Source organism: Mesoplodon densirostris, chromosome 9 (assembly GCF_025265405.1).
Source record: "Mesoplodon densirostris isolate mMesDen1 chromosome 9, mMesDen1 primary haplotype, whole genome shotgun sequence".
In the NCBI taxonomy this organism is placed as follows: Eukaryota; Metazoa; Chordata; class Mammalia; order Artiodactyla; family Ziphiidae; genus Mesoplodon; species Mesoplodon densirostris.
In genome coordinates, this window is record NC_082669.1 from 57,768,064 (window position 1) to 57,792,583 (window position 24,520).

At 36.7% G+C, this 24,520-nt stretch overlaps 1 protein-coding gene across 1 annotated transcript; it reads left to right on the top strand.

Moving 5' to 3' along the window:
• Window positions 1-1,451: 1,451 nt before the first annotated feature.
• Window positions 1,452-24,285, top strand: LRRD1 (leucine rich repeats and death domain containing 1). The gene is given in 8 exon segments (XM_060108801.1): window positions 1,452-1,864; window positions 1,866-2,008; window positions 2,011-3,159; window positions 3,162-3,394; window positions 7,191-7,389; window positions 20,994-21,155; window positions 23,336-23,453; window positions 24,099-24,285. Coding segments are annotated over 8 exon segments (2,604 nt in total).
• Window positions 24,286-24,520: the final 235 nt, after the last annotated feature.

Below are 24,520 nucleotides of genomic sequence, written 5' to 3' on the forward strand. Positions count from 1 at the left end.
CCAGCAATTCCACTCCTGGGTATATACCTGGAAAAGACGAAAACTCTAATTTGAAAAGATACACACACCCCAGTGTTCACAGCAGCACTATTTACAATAGCCAAGATATGGAAACATCCCAAATGCCCATCAACAGATGACTGGCATAAGAAGATATATATACACAATGGAGTATCACTCAGCCATAAAAATGAATGAAATATTGCCATTTGCAGCAACATCGTTGGACCTAGAAAATATTATGCTTAATGAAGCAAGTCAGATAAAGACAAATATTATATGGTATCACTGATATGTGGAATCTAAAAAAATAATACAAATGAATATGTATACAAAACAGAAATAGACTCACAGACATCAAAAACAAACTTATGGTTACTAAAGGGGAAAGGTGGGGGAGGGGATAAATTAGGAGTATGGGATTAACAGACACAAAGTACTATACATGAAACAGATAAGCAACATGGATTTACTGTATCACACAGGGAACTATATTCAATATCTTGTAATAACCTGTAATGGAAAAGAATCTGAAAAATATAACTGAATCACTTTGCTGTAACCTGAAAACTAACACAATACTGTAAATCAACCATATTTCAATAAATAATAATAATAAAAAGAAGGAGCAGTAAATATAGGGAGTTGTGTAGACAAGTACTGGAGAACTGAAAAGGTAGAGGGGGAACTGCAGTAACATAGAGATAATAAATACAGGAGGTAGCTACCACCCCTCGGGATGATGGAACGAAGCGAAGAGGTTGGGTTATTAAAAACTACAAACTTGGAGGAGAGACCTACAGAGATGGGATCCAGACCTCTGAAGAAGGGTGTTGCCTAGTTGTGCAGGTTCCTCAAGAGTCAAACAAAAGACTTGAAGTCAGGCGTTAGTCCTTGAAAAGGTTGTTTTACTTCTACTTTTTATAGAAAGCATCCCCTTCTTTAAGGCATTTTACTTCCACCTATTGGAGAACTGTCATAATGCACTGAATTTGTTGGGACAAGACGCTTCAATACCATATGTAAACCTACAATATCCACAATGAGAATGGTACTCTCTGCATGTGGCCGGGGGGCCACTGGCTATCCCGTCTTCCAAAAATTTGCTGAGTTCTTTCATTCTCTTATGTATCCTTTCTCATTTTCTTTGTTCTTTTTTATTCCTTTTTATAATTTTAATGTGGTATCAAGAGTATCGTGATAAATGCATGCAATCAATAAACTATCTTTAGCCAGAAATTATATATAAGTTAATTAGTTATAAATGTATTTTAATAATTATTAAATTACTTATTATAGAATAAAGTTGTATTAAAATTCATTTGTAATTTTAACATCTTTATTATATCTCTTGACATCGTTTGTTTTGTAGGTTCAAAGGAAAAAATGAAACATGAAAATTATAATTGAATTGCAATCCTGTATTGGTATAAAACATATCAGCAAATAAGATGTCTGAAAAGAAGGGTACTTCAGAAGAGCTAGAGGATCTCACTAGTCAATTTAGGAAAGAATCTAGATCACGGTTACTGGAGAAATCTGGAGTTATTAAAGAAACATCAAACTCTCTAAAGGAAGCTTCTGATGGGACCACTTCCAACCAAATTTGTAAAGCGTGTCCTAGAAAAAATACATTAGGTATATGTGATGATATATCAACATCCTCCTCTGGAAGTAAGTCTAAGAGAAATGAAGAACAAAGGAAAACTCTTCAATTTTCTGAAACAATCGCTACATATGACAGCTTGCAGTCAAAAAGTGAAATTTCACAAAGTTCATCATTATCAGTAACTAAGATGAGTGCTGAATATCAGGCTTTCGTTGACTCCCTAACTCATGAAACATTAGAAAAAATTAGTCCACAACTCTGAAGAAAATCAGAAAGGACTTGGCTTAGGATCAGATAACTTTACAGTTAACCTCAAAGCCAAGGGTTTACAAGAATTTCCTAAGGACATTTTAAAAATCAAGTATGTAAAATATCTCTATTTAGATGAGAATGAAATCAAAATTTTAAAGGGGCAGACTCCAGTGATCTGCTAGGACTTGAAATTCTATCCATGCAAGAAAATGGGTTATCATCACTTCCATCTGAAATTCAGTTACTTCATAATTTAAAGCTATTAAATGTCAGTCACAACCAAATATCACATATCCCTAAAGAAATATCACAGCTTGGGACTATCAGGCAACTGTTTTTAAATAATAATTGCATTGAGGATTTTCCTTCTGGCTTGGAAAGTCTTGGAAACTTGGAAATTTTAAATTTGGCTAAAAATAAGTTAAGACATATACCAGATACTCTGTCTAGTTTGAAAAACTTGAGGGCTCTCAATCTGGAATATAATCAGTTAACAGTATTTCCTAAAGCACTGTGCTTCCTTCCAAAGTTAATTTTACTAAACCTTTCTGGAAACCTGATAAACAGTTTACCAAAAGAAATTAAGGAACTTAAAAATTTAGAAATACTTTTACTTGATCACAATAAACTTACCTTTTTGGCTGTGGAAATTTTTCAGTTGCTCAAAATGAAAGAACTCCAACTGACAGACAATAAATTGGAAGTTATTTCACACAAAATTGAGAATTTTAGGGAACTTAGGATTCTAATACTTGATAAAAATTTATTGAAAGACATACCAGAGAAAATTTCCCACTGCATAATGTTGGAATGCCTTATTCTTAGTGATAATAAGTGAACAGAACTTCCTAAGAACATCCATAAGCTTAAAAATTTAAGAAAGCTCCATATAAACAGAAATAATATAGTGAAAATACCTGAATATATTTCACATCTTAATAATATGTTCAGCCTAGAATTTTCAGGAAATTTAATCACAGACTTTCCTATTGAAATAAAAAACTGCAGAAAAATAACTAAAGTTGAATTGAGTTATAATAGAATAATGTATTTTCCACTAGGTTTGTGTGCTTTAGATTCTCTTTATTATTTGGGTTTTAATGGAAATTATATTTCAGAAATACCTGTATATATATCTTTCAGTAAACAACTGCTTCATTTAGAACTTAATGAAAACAAACTCCTAATATTTTCTGAGCACTTATGTTCTCTTATTAATCTTGAATACCTTGATCTTGGTAAAAACAAAATAAGGAAAATTCAACCATCTATTTCCAATATGGTATCGCTCAGTGTTCTTTTTTATGCTGTAATAAGTTGGAAACTTTCCCCATAGAAGTGTGTACTTTAGAAAATTTGCAAGTACTTGATCTTTCAGAAAACCAAATACAGACTATTCCTTCAGAGATCTGTAACTTAAAAGGAATCCTGAAATTAAACATCTCAAACAATCAATTTATATATTTTCCTATGGAACTTTGCCAACTTCAATCACTGGAAGTGCTGAATATAAGCCAGATAAATGGGAGAAAGGTAAGAGACGGATATTTAGGACTTTGTGGGGAAGGCATGACAGAAGGGGATCAGAATCTAAGCTGTAGTGTCTGTGTGTGTGTGTGTGTGTGTGTGTGTGTGTGTGTGTGTGTGTAATTTAGCTGGAATACTTTATTTTGTAAAGGATAGGCTTTTTTTATTAAACCTCAAATGCGGCTTACAAATAAACTTTTCAACACAAGAGTTTTATAGGAAAATATTTCATTAAAATGAAATCCCAAGTAATTAAAGCTGACAATTTTATAGACTTATTTTTATTTCAGTTTAACTGTGAAAGGAGGTTTAAAGTTATGGATGTAATATAAACACATTATTGAAAATTTGGGAAATTGAGAAAAAGAAAAAAATTCCACAAGCATACCATCATAATATAACTACTGGTCATATGTTGATACAACTTACTTTCACTCTTGCTTTTTCTTATGTATATGATTCTATAAGCAATTATAAAAATACTGTACACTCAATTTTAAAGTCTTTTATTTTCATTTAACATGTAAGAATTTACCCATGACATAACATAATCATCCCAATAATTGTTATAACCAATACGTGATTTATGTAACTAAACCTCTGTTGTTAAGCATTTAGTGATGTTGTAATTGTTTATCATCATAAATAATGCTGTGATGAATTTCTTCATAAATACAGCCTTTTTCATATTTTACTATTTCCCTAGGGAATTTCCCCTAAAGAATTGCTAGATCAATGGGTATAAGTGTTCTTATAGCATTTCATTTTACTCAATGCTGACTGAATTTTATGGAAATATTTTTTTAAAATCAAAGCATCACTGATTTATATATTAAGATCTCAGTAAATGAGTGAAAAGGACACAGCTATTATCTAGCAATCTTTAATTTGACCATCACAGTCCAATTAAAGTACCTGATAGAGACGGGACTATTATGTAGAGCAAGATTTCCCAGAGTCTGTTCCTAAAACACTAGTCCCATGAGTTTTGAGAGGCACTGGGTTCCTCTCTTAGAGAATCACAATGGATTCAGTACATTAAAAGCTCTGAAGGGTCCTGCACTGAAGAAATCAGTTTGTCTCTATTTAACCCACATTTCCCAAAGTTGAAAGTTAAAAAGTTGACCTTTTTAAACCAAATGCCTGCTATATAATACATATTCCAGAGAGGCTACTCCAGAAAATACTTGCTTAAGTAGATGGAATGAATAATGATACATGTTGTGTTTTAAACGTTGCTCTTGTACTAAAAGACATGCTTTAGTTCTGCATTATAATCATCAATGAATTTCTTGGCTGATTCATAATCCTCTCACTTTCTCCTCCTGTATCTTACTGTGGAAGTCTGCAAGGTTGTGTCTTTAATTTTCTCTTTTCTATTAACTCCTTCCTAGACTTTGGCATGCACATGACTCTCAAATCTACATAACTGGAGCTAATCTCTCCAAGTGCTGTAGTCCCACAGATTCCCTGGAAATTCCCTGTTCTTCTATTCTTCTATTGTCTCAAAGTCAATATAACTTCAAAATCAAACTCATCTTTCTTTCTAATGCAACTCCTTTAAAAACTTCTCTATTTTTGTTTGTGATGCCACTTTCTTCAGACCTGCCAATCTAGAAATCATGGAACCATCACCAGTTATACCGAATCTTACACCAAAACGATTTCATTGTTTCTCTGAAAAAGCTCTTGGATCATCTCTCTCATTTTCCAATGTCACTGTCTCATCATTCCATTGTCTCATCATTTACTTCATGCCTAGACTACTCCAGGAACCTCTTGTTGTTCTCTTTGATTCAGTTTCCTTCCTTTTCTTAGGACCTGTCAAAACTATCAGACTTCATTTCACAGGACCATTCTAAGGAATCCAGATTCCTTGGATGGGTGGGTCAATGCCAAAGACACCATTCCACATCATTAAAACATCATTTCGGGGCTTCCCTGGTGGCGCAGTGGTTGAGAATCTGCCTGCTAATGCAGGGGACACGGGTTCGAGCCCTGGTCTGGGAGGATCCCACATGCCGCAGAGCAACTAGGCCCGTGAGCCACAACTACTGAGCCTGCGCGTCTGGAGCCTGTGCTCCACAGTAGGAGAGGCTGCGACAGTGAGAGGCCCGCACACCGTGATGAAGAGTGGCCCCCACTCGCCACAATTAGAGAAAGTCCTCGCACAGAAACGAAGACCCAACACAGCAAAAATAAATAAATTAATTAATAAACTCCTACCCCTAACATCTTAAAAAAAAAAACCCATCATTTCAAAGGTCACCAGATGAGAAAAATGATTTATCAGAACTCCTCTCAAAAGGAATATTCTCTATCATTGGAAAGATCACTTTGATAACCATCTTAGGGTGGAGGTAATATGCTCAAAAGATTAATTTATATAACAGCATATATTCACTAAACAGTCATCTGAAGATGAGTCAGGTTAATCACAGGGCTTTTATTTTGCTGAGTGAAGGATGCCCAACAGGAGTCTCCCTTCCATGGTAGCTCTATCATCACACAGTTCTCAGGCACTTCCTCTAATAAATGTTGAGCAAGTAATTCAAGAATATTTGTTTGAAGGAATGCCAAATTGTAGACCTAGCTATCTGTCTTGATCTGACTCCTACCCCATAGGTCCGGGTTTCAAGCCTTGCCAGAGGCTGGTTCCATGTTCCCTCTCTAAATATATCTCCCTCTGCTTCCTGTCACCTCTCTTTACTGGTCAGCTTCTCACTGGCCATTTTTATGCATGATACTTGTCTTGCCTGAAGTGTCCTGTAACTTCTATACAATCCTATTCATTCTTAAAAGGCCGTTTGAGTCCCACCTGCTACATGAAGTTTTCTTTTAGTTCTCTCATTTGTACTGATACACATTCACTAAACTTCTCTCTATATATATTATTGTAAACTTTATTTTAGCACTGAATTACTTATTGATTAATGCTGATTTCTAATTGTTTCATAAGTGTGTATTTTGTTCCTTGAACTAAATTTTAATCTCCTTGAAGTTAGGGATTGTCTATTATGCTTCTTTTATATATAGAAGAACACTGAGCACAATATCCAGTATTCACCTTGTTGTTTGATTATTTCTGAGGGGCCCATATATTCAAAACTCGTTTGTTCACTCATAGAACTTCCTTTACGTCAAAAGCCACTTGTGATGACCTTAGTTTTTCTGACAATGCATATTTTTTCTTTGCCTTAGCAGAGTATCTTAATTCCTGTTACTTTGCAATACTTTTCATACTAGGAATTTTCATTTGAGGCTATATTGCCAAACTGTGTGTGGCCATTATAAAGAAATTTACTAAGCACTTACTCAAAATGCATCATGATTGGGAGCATGTATACAAAAAGTATAAAACATATATCATGTCATTTAAAAATCCAAGAAGAACACACAAGGGACTAATAAAAAGTAATGTTAATAAGAGTAGAAGTAAAGAGATCAAATATGGAAGAGAATAGTTTAGAAAGACTTCAGGGTGGAGAAGAAATCAAAGCAGGGTAAGCTTTAGGGACGGAAGAAAGGGATAAGGTGGCAACGAACACTGAGTGTTGGGAGAGTGAGGAAAGTGGTTAGCAAGCCACAGTATTGAATTGGTAGCACTGGTCAGACTGGGGAAATACCTGCATGCTACACAATTTGTTGTGGGTTTTATTAAGCAAGGGAATCACAAAGACTTTGTGACATAATGAAAATATATCCTTTTTAGGCCAAAAAACTCTCCTTCCATTTTATTTTAGAAAAAGTTTTAGTCATAGAAATATTTATTAAAAATATAATTGTTTAATCTTTGTTACAGTTAACAAGACTTCCGGAAGAGCTGTCTAATATGACTCAACTTAAAGGACTTGATATCTCAAATAATGCAGTCAGAGAGCTGCCAAGAAATATAGGGGAGCTGAGAGGTTTGGTTAGTTTAAATGCATACAACAATCAAATAAGATACCTGCCACCATCTTTTCTATCTTTAAATGCTCTCCAGCAACTAAACTTGAGTGGTGAGTGTCAAGCATAACCAATAAGCATAATAAATTAAGTTGAGTTTTGGTTTCTAGGTTGCAAATTTTGCCGACAAGACAGAATGGCAAACAGTCAACATCATGTATTAAGTGCCCATAGGAAGGAAATGGCTAGTGCAGGTACAGAAAATGAGAGTAAACCATAAGGTCCAGTTCCTTCCCTAAAAGAGGTTATAATCCAGTTAGGGAACCTGCACACATTTTCATTTCTTTTCTGTCTTTTCTGCCTATACCCAGTCATTCATTATTGCTTCCCTTTGTGAACCTGACCTCATCTCTCTCTCTTCACACACCTACCTACACAACCTTAGGTCAGCATTTTCTCTATTTTCCTTCTCTGCTGGCTCCCCAATCCCACTCCTACACCCTACAATACTCTAATACCGTACACTCTTTTACAAAGTAAATCACTTCAATAACAACAACAAAAAAAGTAAATCATTCACTCTAAAAATATCAGAATTCCCAAAGCTAGACTAGTATTTTTCTTAATTTTTATTACGAAATATTTCAAACTTACAGAAAAATAATAAATACCTATGTACTTACTCAGGTATAAGGAATGCTAATATTTTGTGATATTTACTTGAGATATTTTTGATTGAAATAAAATAGAATTGAAACTTCTTTTGTACTTCTCCCCAAACTAGAAGTAACCAGTGTACTGAAACTGATGTATATCTTTTACAAATAGAATTGAAACTTCTTTTGTACTTCTCCCCAAACTAGAAGTAACCAGTGTACTGAAATTGATGTATATCTTTTTTCTATCCATGCTTTTATACATATATTTATCTATAACAAAGTAACATTATTTAGAGTTTTAAATTTTATTATATCTTATCATACTATATGGTATGTAATTTACCATTCTGTAACTTGCTTTTTCATTTGTCATATTTCTAAAGTTAATCCATGTCAATGTATACATAGACCTATTTCATTCATTTTAAATGTTGCATAATATGTATAATATTCAATTATATGGTTAAACAACAATTAATCCATTATCTTGTTGATAGACAATTAGGTTGTTTCCACTTTGTTTGCTACTATAAATATCCCTGTACATGTTCCTAGTATACATCTGCTTGAGTTTTTCGAAGTGCATATAGTATAGGTAGAATCACTGGATCAGAGGTTATGTACATCTTCAACTTTACCTGATATGAGGAAATTGATGCCCATAGTGGTTGTACCAGCTAATCTCATAAACATCTGGGTTTCTAAAATTATATCTTTCAGTTGAAAGTAGCACTTGTAACCAGAGCCCTGCACCTTCTTAAATTTAAAGGATTTCTAGATTAAAAACAAACTCATCTTTTGGATGCACTAGTGCCAGTAGTACAGTAAAACCTACAGTAAATATATCAATACGTAGATATAATGCAACTGGCATTTGTTTCCTGAATCCCCAGAACTCCTAGTAAGCTGGCTATGTAGGTAATACATCAGTTTGCAATCACTTGCAATAAGGTACAATAACTCAGCCCTGCAATTTAAGTTTTTGGTCCCACTTTTGTATTTTGGCAAAGTTTCACTGTTTTTTAGGGAGGTTATCTATTTTGTCCAAGTGTAGGACATGCTTCACTCAGCTACTATTTGTGCGTGAAAAAAACAAAGGCTGACCAGAGTCTTCTGGCCCACTGGAGAACACAACTACCAATAGAAAGCATAGTTCTCTCAAGGCTTTCTAGTACAAGAATCAAGACAAAATAGGAAGATCACAGACTTTTCTGCAAGCTTAGCCAGTTCTCTGTTAGTCCCTATCAGAATTAGAAAAGTGTATCAGTCAGGATCCAGTCAGGAGACAGAAACCACACCTTAGTTAATTACTAAGTAAAATCTTATTAACTGTTTAACTAAAAGGGTAAAGAGAGAATCCTAAGGTTATCACAAAAGTAGCAATGGCAGGAAGCAATAACCATCTTATGGCTGAGGGAATAAAGTAAAGAAGTTGGAATTATTAAAACTTAGAAGTTTGGAGGAGGGGTCACGCAGTGGTGAAACCCGGAAGTCTGAGGATGAAGTACTGCTTGCCTGGTGCTTGTTCCTCTGAGCTTGGGGGTGGTGAGTGTGTGTTTGTGTAGGAGTGTGTGTGTGTGTGAGAGAGAGAAAGGAGCTAGTTCTGCAAGTGTTGGGAAAACTGCAAACTGCATTCAGCTGTTATGGGCAGGAACTGCTGCCGGTGGGGTAAAAGAGTGTTGCTGGTGTGACACTCAAGGAAAAACAGTCAAGGAGCCCACAGAGATGGGTTTGGATCTAAGAGATAATCGCTACACAACTGGCATGCCCATAGTCTCCAGCTTTCCTTGCCAGATTTGAAGTTAGAATCTGTTTCCTCCATTCATGAAACGAAGCTAATAGGAATACCCACGTCATAGATTTGGACTGAATGAGACTTTGAAAGCTGGTAGCATCTTCATTATTCAGACAAAAGACATTTATATACAGTCTTGAGAATTAGTCCCCTTTGTCACTAACGCTAGTGGATTTAGGAAGATAGATAACCACTTTGAACCTCAGTTTTTCCATCAGCAAGATAGGAAAGCTATAACTTCTGTTTGTTCATAGAATCGTGGAAATATAAGTTAAAACTTATGAAAATATTTTGATAAATGTGAGACATTATACCAGTGAAAGGGATTTACAGATTAATTCCTTGCTTTCCTCAAAGCACAGATTTTGAAGTAGGACATTATTTAGAATTCTAACTCCATCATTCACATCAGCTAGATTATCCAATTTGCTGGTATAATAATGTTCCCAGTACTCTATAATCTTTTATTTCTGTAGAATCAGTAGTAATGTTCCCATTTTCATTTCTGATTTTAGTAATTTGAGTCTTGCTTCTTTTTTCTTAGTCCATTAAGCTAAAAGGTTTGTCAATTTTGTTGATCTTTTCAAAGAACCAACTTTTGGTTTTGTTGATTCTATTGTTTTTCTATTCTCTATTTCATTTATATCTGCTCTAATCTTTATTGTTTCCTCCTTCTGATAGTTTTGGATTAATTTGCTTATCTTTTTCTAGTTCATTTAGGTGTAAAGTTATTAATGTGAGATATTTCTTCTTTTTCAGCTATAAATTTCATCCTAAGCACTGCTTCTGTTGCATCCATAATTTTTGGTTATTGTGTTTTCATTTTCATTCATCTCTTTGTATTTTATAATTTCCTTTTTGATTCCATCTTTGACACATTGGTTGCTTAAAAGTATGCTGTTTAACTTTGTAAATTTTCCAGTCTTCCTTCTATTATTTTTCATAGTTTCATTCCATTGTGGTCAAAGAAGATATACTGTATGACTTTTTTCAGTCAATTTTAATTTATTGAGACTTGTCTTGTGGCTTAATATATAGTCTATCATGGAGAATGTTCTATGTGAACTTGAGAAAAATGTGTATTCTGCTGTTGGAGTGTTCTATGTATGTCTGTTAGGTTTAGTTGCTTTATAGTGTTGTTCAAGTCCCCTATTTCCTTACTGTCCTTTTGTCTAAATGTTCTATCCATTATTGAAACTGAGGTATTATAGTCTCCATCTATTACTGTAGAACCACTTGTTGCTCCCTTCAAGTCTGTCAGTATTTGTCTAATATGTTTTCGGGCTTTGCTGTTAGGTATGTATATACTTATAACTGTTATATCTTCTTAATGTAATGATCCTTTTAACAATATATACTGTCCTTTGTCCTTTATAACAGTTTTTGACTTAAAGTCTATGTTATCTGATATTAGTAAAACCACCCCACTCTTTGGTTAGTATTTGCATGGATATCTTCTTCTGTCCTTCAATACCTAGAGCCATAAAAGAAAATACTACTTTCCCAGTCTTTGCAGCTTAGCTCTATGCTGGGGCACTTCAATGCTAAGTCAGGCCACCTATGACTCTGCCTTAGCCTTCTTCTCCTGATTGTGTGAAGCCCAAAAATCCACCACAGGAGCAAACCTAGGATTCTCTCAGTTCTCTTCTGTGCATGTGTTCAGTCCTGGATATGCTTACTGTACTCCATTTCCCCCAGGATAGGCCACGGCCCTTCTGAGCCCTTATTCCCCCAGGAAACTTCCTCTTCAGCCTCCTCCTTCCTGAGTTTTTGGATCTGTTTGCTGCTTTCCCTGTCTGCTGTTCCTTGCCCCAGGTAGGCTCAGACATGTGTGTCTTTACATGTGACAACAACTCGCCACTCAGGAAGGCAGCTCCATCCTGAGTCGGGGGAGCAAAACAAAAATCAGTCTCTGTGTCAGTCCCTCAGGGAATCAGCAGACAGGTCAAAATGCAAAGCCTCAGTATTAAAAGAACAAGGTCCATGTTGGCTTTCTGGCACCAGCAAGCTGCACCAGGAATGCAGGCTGCCCTCCCCACGGCTGTTGCTGCCATGCTGGGAAATGGAGGGTGGTATGGAGACGAGTGAAAAAGCCACAGTGCTCTCTTACCAAAATTCTCCTGCCTTTTTCTTCATTGAGCAGTATCCTAGTAACTGTAAAATTCTGGATTAAATTCCAGAATTCTGAAAAAGCTGATTCTATCAGCCCTTTCCAGCTTTTGATTGTTTCAAGTGCAGGGGCTGATTTTTTGAGAGGCCTACTCTGAATTTTCTGTGGCATTCATTCTAGGTGTGTTTTTCATGTTTATCTATACTGCTTGGATTTTGCTGTTTCTGGTCTGTATATTCATGTATTTTACTACACTGGGGGACTTTAACCGTTATTCCTTCAAAAATTTTTTCTGCTTCATTTTCTCTCTCTACTCCAATTACCTTTACATATTGTCCTACAAATCCCTAAAGTGCTCTCTCTCTCCCTGTGTGTGTGTGTGTGTGTGTGTGTGTGTGTACACAGAGCTTTCAGCATCTCATATTGATCTGCCTTCAAGTTTACTGACTTGTCTATCATTTCTATTCTATTGTTAAGTCTCTCCAATTAATTTTTAATTTCAGATACTGAATTTTTCAGTGCTAGCATTTCCATTTTCCTTTTTTATAGTTTATATTTCTCCTCCAAGATTTCCTATTTTTTTCATTCATTATAAGAATATCTTTCTTTACATTCTTGAACATCATTGTATTAGCTGCTTTAAAATTCTTATATGTTAACTACAGCAATTAAGTTGTTTTTTTCTCTTGGGAGTGAGCCACATTTTCTTTTTTCTCTGTTTTGAATCCTGAACTCTATAATCAATTCTATTTCTCTCCAATGTTAATATTTGTTTTTGTTGCTATTGTTGCTTCATCAGGCACTTAAGTTGCTGGACCAAAAATACAAACTCCTTCCCTGCAAATGGCAGCTCCTTAGATCTCAGTTCAGTACTTTTAGCCATTAGCTGTTATATCAGTTTTCTATTGTTATGTGACAAGTTTCCACAAAATTTTGCTTCTTAAATTAATAAAATATTTATTTCACAGTTTCTGAGGGTCAGGAACCCAGGAGGTGTTTAGCTGACTTGTTCTATCTCAGAGTCTTGTATGAGACTGCAGCCAACTTGTTGGTTGGTGCTGCAGCCAGGCTTGATTAGGGCTGGTGGATTTGCTTCAAAGCTTATTTATGTGGCTACTGGCAGCATGCTTTAGTCCCTTGCCATATGAGCCTCTTTATGACATGGCAACTGGCTTTCCCCAGAGCTAGTGATATCAGGGAGTGAGACAGAATATACTTAAGTCAGAAGCAGCACACACTCCAAGAAGCAATGAGCAACTCTAGTACCCAGATCTTGGTTTCTAAATACCTTTCTTCACTAAAAGGAACCAGGTTCCTTTAATTTTGGCTAAAATAATACAACCATAAATATATAAAGAGCACAAAGGCAAACTTTAGGCCAGTTCCTCTTGAAATGATTACAAATTCTTACTTTGTCAGTTATCACAGTTTTGCTTTTTATGTCAGGTTTATGTTAGATTAAGGTGTTTTTTTTTAAAGATCAAAAAAAATTTTTTAAGATTTTTTTTTTGATGTGGACCATTTTAAAAGTCTTTATTGAATTTGTTACAATATTGCTTCTGTTTTTATGTTTTGGTTTTTTGGCCGCGAGTCATGTGGGATCTTAGCTCCCTGATCAGGGATCAAACCTGCACCCCCTGCATTGGAAGGTAAAGTCTTAACCACTGGACTGCCAGGGAAGTCCCACAGATTAAGGTGGTTTTGAAAAAAGTTATGTTTAGGGAAGTTGGAGCTTAATCTTCACTCCTTGAGGGTGGACCAGACTTCGTAACTCAGTTCTAAAGAATAGAGTATGGAAAGGAGAAAATCAAAACATTACATTGGAGAAACCTGGAAGACACTATTTTAGCCAAGGGATAACGTTTAACATGCTAGTGATGTCTTGTGGATGTCAGGTATCTCTGGTGTGATGAGAGCACTTCACCTCTGTGGTATTCTTTCCAAAAACCCATAACCCCAGGATATTCATGAAAAAATATACAAGATAAACTCATATTAAGGAATATTCTACAAAATACCTAACTTGTACTACTCAAAACCATCAAGATCGTGAAAAACAAGGCCAGGCTGAGGAACTGTCACAGACAAGAAGACATAACTGTATGCAGTGTGCTATCCTGGATACTGGAACAGAAAAAGGACATTGATGGAAAACATAATGAAATTCAAAAATGTCCAAAGCTTATTTAATAGTAATGTGCCAATGTTAAAGTTTCTTTGATTTAAAAATGTAATACAGAACACCTACTGAACGCTGGCAGAAGACCCCGGACCTCCCAAAAGGCAAGAAACTCCCCACATACCTGGGTAGGGCAAAGCAGAGAGATTCCCGCACAGAGGAGCGGTGCCGAGCGGCACTCACCAGCCCGAGAGGCTTGTCTGCTCCCCCGCCGGGGCAGGCGGCGCTGGAGCTGAGGCTCGGGCTTCGGTCAGAGCGCAGGGAGAGGACTGGGGCTGGCGGCGAGAACTCAGCCTGAAGGGGGCTAATGTGCCACAGCTAGCCGGGAGGGAGTCCGGGAAAACTCTGGAGCTGCCGAAGAGGCAGGAGACTTTTTCTTCCCTCTTGGTTTCCTGGTGCGCGAGGAGAGGGGATTAAGAGCGCCGAGTAAAGGAGCTCCAGAGACGGGCGCAAGTCGCGGCTGAAAGCGCGGAGCCCAGAGACGGGCGTGGGACGCTGGGGCTGCTGCTGCCGCCGCCAAGAAGCCTGTGTGCGAGCGCAGGTCACTGTCCACACCGCCCTTCCGGGAGCCTGTGCAGCCTGCCACTGCCGGGGTCCCGGGATCCAGGGGCGGCTTCCCTGGGAGAACGCACGGCTCGCCTCGGGCTGGTGCAACGTCACGCCGACCTCTGCCGCTGCAGGCTCGCCCCGCACTCCGTGCCCCTCCCTCCCGCCCGGCCTGAGTGAGCCAGAGTCCCCGAAGAGGCTGCTCCTTTAACCCTGTCCTGTCTGAGCGAAGAACAGACGCCCTCCGGCGACCTACAAGCAGAGGCGGGGCCAAATCCAAAGCTGAGACCCAGGAGCTGTGAGAACAAAGAAGAGAAAGGGAAACCTCTCCCAGCAGCCTCAGAAGCAGCGGATTAAAGCTCCACAATCAACTTCATGTACCCTGCATCTGTGGAATACATGAATAGACAACAAATCATCCCAAATTGAGTAGCCAGGAGTCAGTGCTGTGTCTCTGAGGTGGGAGAGCGAACTTCAGGACACTGGTCCACAAGAGACCTCCCAGCTCCACATAATATCAAACGGCGAAAATCTTCCAGAGATCTCCATCTCAACACCAGCACCCAGCTTCACTCAACGACCAGCAAGCTACAGTGCTGGACACCCTATGCCAAACAACTAGCAAGACAGGAACACAAAGCCACCCATTAGCAGAGAGGCTGCCTCAAATAATAAAAAGTCCGCAAACACCCCAAAACACACCACCAGACGTGGACCTGCCCACCAGAAAGACAAGATCCAGCCTCATCCACCAGAACACAGGCAGTAGTCCCCTCCACCAAGAAGCCTACACAACCCACTAAACCAACCTTAGCCACTGGGGACAGACACCAAAAACAACGGGAACTACGAACCTGCAGCCTGCAAAAAGGAGACCCCAAACACAGTAACATAAGCAAAATGAGAAGACAGAAAAACACACAGCAGGAGAAGGAGCAAGATAAAAACCCACCAGACCTAACAAATGAAGAGGTAATAGGCAGTCTATCTGAAAAAGAATTCAGAATAATGATGGTAAAGATGATCCAAAATCTTGGAAATAGAATAGACAAAATGCAAGAAACAGTTAACAAGGACCTAGAAGAACTAAAGACGAATCAAGCATCGATTAAAAACACAATACATGAAATAAAAAATACTCTAGATGGGATCAATAGCAGAATAACTGAGGCAGAAGAACGGATAAGTGAGGTGGAAGATAAAATAGTGGAAATAACTGCTGCACAGCAAAATAAAGAAAAAAGAATGAAAAGAACAGAGGACAGTCTCAGAGACCTCTGGGACAACATTAAACGCACCAACATTCGAATTATAGGGCTTCCAGAAGAAGAAGAGAAAAAGAAAGGGACTGAGAAAATATTTGAAGAGATTATAGTTGAAAACTTCCCTAATATGGGAAAGGAAATAGTTAATCAAGTCCAGGAGGCACAGAGAGTCCCATACAGAATAAATCCAAGGAGAAATACACCAAGACACATATTAATCAAACTGTCAAAAATTAAACACAAAGAAATCATATTAAAAGCAGCAAGGCAAAAACAACAAATAACACACAAGGGAATCCCCATCAGGATAACAGCTGATCTCTCAGCAGAAACTCTACAAGCCAGAAGGGAGTGGCAGGACATACTTAAAGTGATGAAGGAGAAAAACCTGCAACCAAGATTACTCTACCCAGCAAGGATCTCATTCAGATTTGATGGAGAAATTAAAACGTTTACAGACAAGCAAAAGCTGAGAGAGTTCAGCACCAACAAACCAGCTTTACAACAAATGCTAAAGGAACTTCTCTAGGCAAGAAACACAACAGAAGGAAAAGAACTACAATAACGAAACCAAAACAATTGAGAAAATGGGAATAGGAACATACATATCAATAATTACCTTAAATGTAAATGGACTAAATGCTCCCACCAAAAGACACAGACTGGCTGAATGGATACAAAAACAAGACCCATCTATATGCTGTCTACAAGAGACCCACTTCAGACCTAGAGACACATACAGACTGAAAGTAAGGGGATGGAAAAAGATATTCCATGCAAATGGAAACCAAAAGAAAGCTGGAGTAGCAATTCTCATATCAGACAAAATAGACTTTAAAATAAAGACTACTAGAAGAGACAAAGAAGGACACTACATAATGATCAAGGGATCAATCCAAGAAGAAGATATAACAATTGTAAATATTTATGCACCAAACATAGGAGCACCTCAATACATAAGGGAAATATTAACAGCCATAAAAGGAGAAATCGACAGTAACACAATCATAGTAGGGGACTTTAACACCCCACTTTCACCAATGGACAGGTCATCCAAAATGAAAATAAATAAGGAAACACAAGCTTTAAATGAGACATTAAACAAGATGGACTTAATTGATATTTATAGGACATTCCATCCAAAAGCAACAGAATACACATTTTTCTCAAGTGCTCATGGAACATTCTCCAGGATAGATCATATCTTGGGTCACAAATCAAGCCTTGGTAAATTTAAGAAAATTGAAATTGTATCAAGTATCTTTTCCGACCACAATGCTATGAGACTAGATATCAATTACGGGAAAAGAGCTGTAAAACATACAAACACATGGAGGCTAAACAATACACTACTTAATAACGAAGTGATCACTGAAGAAATCAAAGAGGAAATTAAAAAATACCTAGAAACAAATGACAATGGAGACACGACGACCCAAAACCTATGCGATGCAGCAAAAGCAGTTCTAAGAGGGAAGTTTATGGCAATACAATCCCACCTTAAGAAACAGGAAATATCTCGAATAAACAACCTAACCTTGCACCTAAAGCAATTAGAGAAAGAAGAACAAAAACATCCCAAAGTTAGCAGAAGGAAAGAAATCATAAAAATCAGATCAGAAATAAATGAAAAAGAAATGAAGGAAACAATAGCAAAGATCAATAAAACTAAAAGCTGGTTCTTTGAGAAGATAAACAAAATTGATAAACCATTAGCCAGACTCATCAAGAAAAAAAGGGAGAAGACTCAAATCAATAGAATTAGAAATGAAAAAGGAGAAGTAACAACTGACACTGCAGAAATACAAAAGATCATGAGAGATTACTATAAGCAACTCTATGCCAATAAAATGGACAACCTGGAAGAAATGGACAAATTCTTAGAAATGCACAACCTGCCAAGACTGAATCAGGAAGAAATAGAAAATATGAACAGACCAATCACAAGCACTGAAATTGAAACTGTGATAAAAAATCTTCCAACAAACAAAAGCCCAGGACCAGATGGCTTCACAGGCGAATTCTATCAAGCATTTAGAGAAGAGCTAACACCTATCCTTCTCAAACTCTTCCAAAATATAGCAGAGGGAGGAACACTCCCAAACTCATTCTACGAGGCCACCATCACCTTGATACCAAAACCAGACAAGGATGTCACAAAGAAAGAAAACTACAGGCCAATATCACTGATGAACATAGATGCAAAAATCCTCAACAAAATACTAGCAAACAGAATCCAACAGCACATTAAAAGGATCATACACCATGATCAAGTGGGGTTTATTCCAGGAATGCAAGGATTCTTCAATATACACAAATCAATCAATGTGATACACCATATTAACAAACTGAAGGAGAAAAACCATATGATCATCTCAATAGATGCAGAGAAAGCTTTTGACAAAATTCAACACCCATTTATGATAAAAACCCTGCAGAAAGTAGGCATAGAGGGAACTTTCCTCAACATAATAAAGGCCATATATGACAAACCCACAGCCAGCATCGTCCTCAATGGTGAAAAACTGAAACCATTTCCACTAAGATCAGGAACAAGACAAGGTTGCCCACTCTCACCACTCTTATTCAACATAGTTTTGGAAGTTTTAGCCACAGCAATCAGAGAAGAAAAGGAAATAAAAGGAATCCAAATCGGAAAAGAAGAAGTAAAGCTGTCACTGTTTGCAGATGACATGATACTATACATAGAGAATCCTAAAGATGCTACCAGAAAACTACTAGAGCTAATCAATGAATTTGGTAAAGTTGCTGGATACAAAATTAATGCACAGAAATCTCTGGCATTCCTATATACTAATGATGAAAAATCTGAAAGTGAAATCAAGGAAATACTCCCATTTACCATTGCAAGAAAAAGAATAAAATATCTAGGAATAAACCTACCTAAGGAGACAAAAGACCTGTATGCAGAAAATTATAAGACACTGATGAAAGAAATTAAAGATGATACAAATAGATGGAGAGATGTACCATGTTCTTGGATTGGAAGAATCAACATTGTGAAAATGACTCTACTACCCAAGGCAATCTACAGATTCAATGCAATTCCTATCAAACTACCAATGGCATTTTTCACAGAATTAGAACAAAAAATTTCACAATTTGTATGGAAACACAAAAGACCCCGAATAGCCAAAGCAATCTTGAGAACGAAAAACGGAGCTGGAGGAATCCGGCTCCCTGACTTCAGATTATACTACAAAGCTACAGTAATCAAGACAGTATGGTACTGGCACAAAAACAGAAAGATAGATCAATGGAACAGGATAGAAAGCCCAGAGATAAACCCACGGACATATGGTCACCTTATCTTTGATAAAGGAGGCAGGAATGTACAGTGGAGAAAGGACAGTCTCTTCAATAAGTGGTGCTGGGAAAACTGGACAGGGACATGTAAAAGTATGAGATTAGATCACTCCCTAACACCATACACAAAAATTAGCTCAAAATGGATTAAAGACCTAAATGTAAGGCCAGACACTATCAAACTCCTAGAGGAAAACATAGGCAGAACACTCTATGACATAAATCACAGCAAGATCCTTTTTGACCCACCTCCTAGAGAAATGGAAATAAAGACAAAAATAAACACATGGGACCTAATGAAACTTAAAAGCTTTTGCACAGCAAAGGAAACCATAAACAAGACGAAAAGACAACCCTCAGAATGGGAAAAAATATTTGCAAATGAAGCAACTGACAAAGGATTAATCTCCAAAATTTATAAGCAGCTCATGCAGCTCAATAGCAAAAAAACAAACAACCCAATCCAAAAATGGGCAGAAGACCTAAATAGACATTTCTCCACAGAAGATATACAGACAGTCAACAAACACATGAAAGGATGCTCAACATCTTTACTCATTAGAGAAATGCAAATCAAAACTACAATGAGATATCATCTCACACCAGTCAGAATGGCCATCATCAAAAAATCTAGAAACAATAAATGCTGGAGAGGGTGTGGAAAAAAGGGAACACTCTTGCACTGCTGGTGGGAATGTGAATTGGTACAGCCACTATGGAGAACGGTATGGAGGTTCCTTAAAAAACTACAAATAGAACTACCATATGACCCAGCAATCCCACTACTGGGCATATACCCTGAGAAAACCATAATTCAAAAAGAGACATGTACTAAAATGTTCATAGCAGCCCTATTTACAATAGCCCGGAGATGGAAACAACCTAAGTGTCCATCATCGGATGAATGGATAAAGAAGATGTGGCACATATATACAATGGAATATTACTCAGCCATAAAAAGAAACGAAATTGAGCTATTTGTAATCAGGTGGATGGACCTAGAGTCTGTCATACAGAGTGAAGTAAGTCAGAAAGAGAAAGACAAATACTGTATGCTGACACATATATATGGAATTTAAGAAAAAAATGTCATGAAGAACATAGGGGTAAGACAGGAATAAAGACACAGACCTACTAGAGCATGGACTTGAGGATATGGGGAGGGGGAAGGGTAAGCTGTGACAAAGTGAAAGAGCGGCATGGACATATATACACTACCAAACGTAAGGTAGATAGCTAGTGGGAAGCAGCCGCATAGCACAGGGAGATGAGCTCGGTTCTTTGTGACCGCCTGGAGGGGTGGGATAGGGAGGGTGGGAGGGAGACGCAAAAGGGAGGGGATATGGGAACATATGTATATGTATAACTGATTAAATTTGTAAAATAAAAAAAATAAATAAAAAAAATAAATAAAAATGTAATACAATAATGTGAGATGATAACATCAGGGAAAACTAAAACTAGATGAAGAGTATACAGGAACTCTATACAATTTCTGCAACTTTTCTGTAAATCTGAAATTATTGCAAACGAAGTTTATTTAAAAAATTACCATCTCACTTTCTCTGTTATGTCCTTTCCTGCATTATAAGAGGAAAGCCACCTTCTCATTTTGTCATTCTCTAGGAGAAAAAGGAATCATTGCTCTGTTTCTATACTTTCTCCTTTTCATTCCTAGCAAGTGGACAACAGTAAGAACTTATGTTTTGCCAGCATTGTGAGGCTCCTCTGATACTGTCAGTGAGACACAGTAGATGCCCTTTACAAAGTTGTTATTTGTCTCTATAGTTTTCTTTTACAGAAGGATGTAATTCAATTATAATTTTTTTCTACTAGGAAATAATCTGACAGCTCTGCCTACTGGTATCTACAAGCTTTTTTCACTGAAGGAGATAAATTTTGATGATAACCCTTTGCTGAGACCTCCAATGGAAATCTGTAAAGGAAAACAATTGTATACTATTGCATGCTATCTACAGAGGGCAGATGAGAGAGATGGTAGGTGATGAGTGATTGGCTAGCTTACAAGTCATTTTCTGGCATCTATAAATTAACATATAGTTTGCTTTAATCAGAGGCTTTCAATCTGGCAGAGACTTTCAAATATTTATCATCTACCCTTTTCTGAAGGCTAGGAGTTTATTTTGGTAATTTTGATTATTTAATCTGGGTCTACACAACTTGAACCATTGAAAACAGGTAAATTTAAGTCACAGGTGAGCTGCTTCCCACCTACTGGCCTCAATGTACTTCAAGAGATTTTTCGTCATGGTTGTGGCCAAACTCAGAGAATCTACATACAGATTTTTTCATCAGTTCTGATCACCATATGCAGTTGTTCTAAAAGTTGTATTTTTCCTTGAAGGAAGTTCATAGATCCTTTACATTGATGCCAGTCAGTTCTTGGCTCATTATGATCACCTGTCTGTAATCCTTGGGCAGTCTTCATTCCTTCTGTTCTTAAGAGCTCCTTTGGTTGTTCCTGATTACTTCAGAGAGTGGGTCCATTTTCTTTAAATGCCCTTTCACCGGACCAGACGGAGACTGGTTTCTCCAAGCCTTTGGGATGGAAGTTTCAACATCCAGTTCTTTCCCTGGGTTTGGGTTCCCAACAACTAACCTTTTTTCTGCGACTCTAACTTTGCCGCTCATTGTCAATTCTCAGAGTAGATTCAGATTTTGGTCCTCCAATTTAATGCCGTATTTAAGTATTAAATCAATTTAATGATCCAGATTTGGGGAAAGAGAATATATACAACTATCAGGACCCTGTCTATGTAATCAGGAGGCTTATATCATCATAATCTTATAATCTATTGAGATGGTCACTAAAAATGTACAGTCCTCTGTAAGCCACAATATGTATGGCTACCATACAGAAGCTTTTGCAAGATGTGGGCCTCACGGATGGAAGGAACCTAAGCAATAAAAAGTCACTGTAGGTGTTTTCTCTAACTTGCTAGGCAAGTTGGTTCTGCTAATTATCATAAAAAAGGGGATATTTAATGGTAACTTTATTTTTATAAAACAAAGCTTTTAGAGGTTTCCAAGGATCTATAAAGTATTCCTGTTAGGTAACAGTACTTTAGAGAAGGGCTGTAAAGTTACATGATTGAACTTCCTTGTTAAAATTCTGTTACTCAAGTTCCTGAGGAAGGAAGATTCATGTGGTTCTAGCCTCTTTGGGGAAAGTTCAACGGGCAATGACAACATATGAAAGTCAGCAAAAACAAGAGAATCCAAGCCATTTATCTCCTTTCTTTATTCCCACGGGGCCTTCATACTGCAGGCTTGGTACCGAGAGAAATTGGAAAGGAAGTCATCATAGGAGATGTTAATTCTGCAATTACAAAGAACATGGGGTCTCTTCCTTAAAATTTCACTTAGGAGATTGGATTTTCAATTATATCATTAGCATACAATCTAGCCTGAGGGATTAATGGTATGGATAAAAATTTAAAAACAGAAAGCATAGAACAGATTTGAGATGATTAAAGAGGGGTGGCAGATGACTGGTTCTTGAAAATTCTCAAATTACCTTGGTTAACAAAAAGTGGATCTAAAAAAAATGGATCTAGTTCAAATTACCTAGAAGCTTTTTTATAAACTAAAAATACTCTACTTATATCTAAGCCAACATTCATTAAATAAGTGATGTGAATATAAAGTAAGCATATATATATACCATATTTATAGTAGATTTGAACTTGGTTTCTCAGGATGGTACCCAAAGGAGCATATTAAAAAGTCAGAATTGAAGGATATATATATACCATATTTATAGTAGATTTGAACTTGGTTTCTCAGGATGGTACCCAAAGGAGCATATTAAAAAGTCAGAATTGAAGGAGGGAGCTAAATTCATTTCAAATACTGAAAGAATTAAAGGGTTTGATGATCACCTTGAAGTTGCTTATAATAGCCTTTTAAATAGACATTTTATGTTAAATAGACATTTTATATTATTTATGTTTAGGGTTATTCAGATTTTAGAAGAAATGGAATAAATGGTTCTAATTTCAGTTTGTGTGTTAGAGCTGCACTTTAGTTTTCAATCTTATTTGATATGTACATCTTATAGCAGCACAGAAGTAAAAAACCTAGCTATAATATTAACTCAGAATAGAGTATGTTTTTCAAAAGAGATGACCTAAATTTTCTTTTATGTTCAAATGTAGAGAAAATCTTAGCAAAGATCTTCAAGATAGTTGCCAACAATATTACTGAAACAAAATTTCAATTTTTGTGTCAAAAACTAAACCTGGCAATCACAGAAACTGATAAGTCTACAATGAGGTATGTATGAATGACAACATGTAGTATAAGCTTATTCTCATGTTCTGATTTATATCATATTGATATTACACGGTTTTGAAACATTCATATTAACATGAACTCTAATTTGCTGTAAAAGACTGATTTAGTTTATTATATATTTGAGATCCATATGGGTATAGTAGTTTTAAGCAAGTACTCTGAGGATAGACTGCTTGGCTTTAAATCCCAAATAGTTTTGTGATCCTGGATAAGTCCCCTAACTTACTTGTGCCTCAGTTTCTTTACTGGTAAAATGGATAGACTTATCTAAGAGAGCTGTCATGAGATCAAGTTATGAAGCATGTAGCATTGTAGCAGTAATGTACTGGTTTATAGTAAATAGTCCACAATTATTTTGAGGTCTTGAGTAAATCTTAGAATCAAATGTTAATTGAATTGTTGATTTTCTTCAAGGAAACAAGGGATGGCATGGGACTAACATTCACTTACTATGTATGTGCCAAACTCTGCGCTAAATTTTTATATAGACTATCTTCACCAATTAATTTAATCCTCACTTCACTCTGGTAAACTAGGTTGAAAACCTAGATATATAATACTGATGTAGTTTAAAACAATGTTCTTAATTGATAATTAAAATAATTATTATTTCAAAATTTTCAGCACTGTTTCATTAAGTGAGAGAGTCCACCGAACACTTGATAAGTGGAAAACGGAAAATAACAACTTATCAGTAACCACTGCTGCTCTAAGAGACCAACTAACTCGGGCACTAACTATGATAGGAGCATATGAAATTATGGACAAAATAACAGCTTTAAAACTTTTTACATGTGCAATTAAATTCTGAACAGTGTATCCAGAATAAGAACTGAGAACTTATGATGCATTTATGTAATTGAGACTGGATACAAGAGAATTGCACGTCATGTTTCTTTTCATGTATTCCTAAGAGATGATGACAATTTATGGCTACCACTCTAGTGTCATCATAATAAAATATTACAGACACCATTTTATATATTTATTCTGTTGCCTCTCTACCCTTCCTTCAGAGATACAGATGTAAAGAAGCTGTTCTTAAG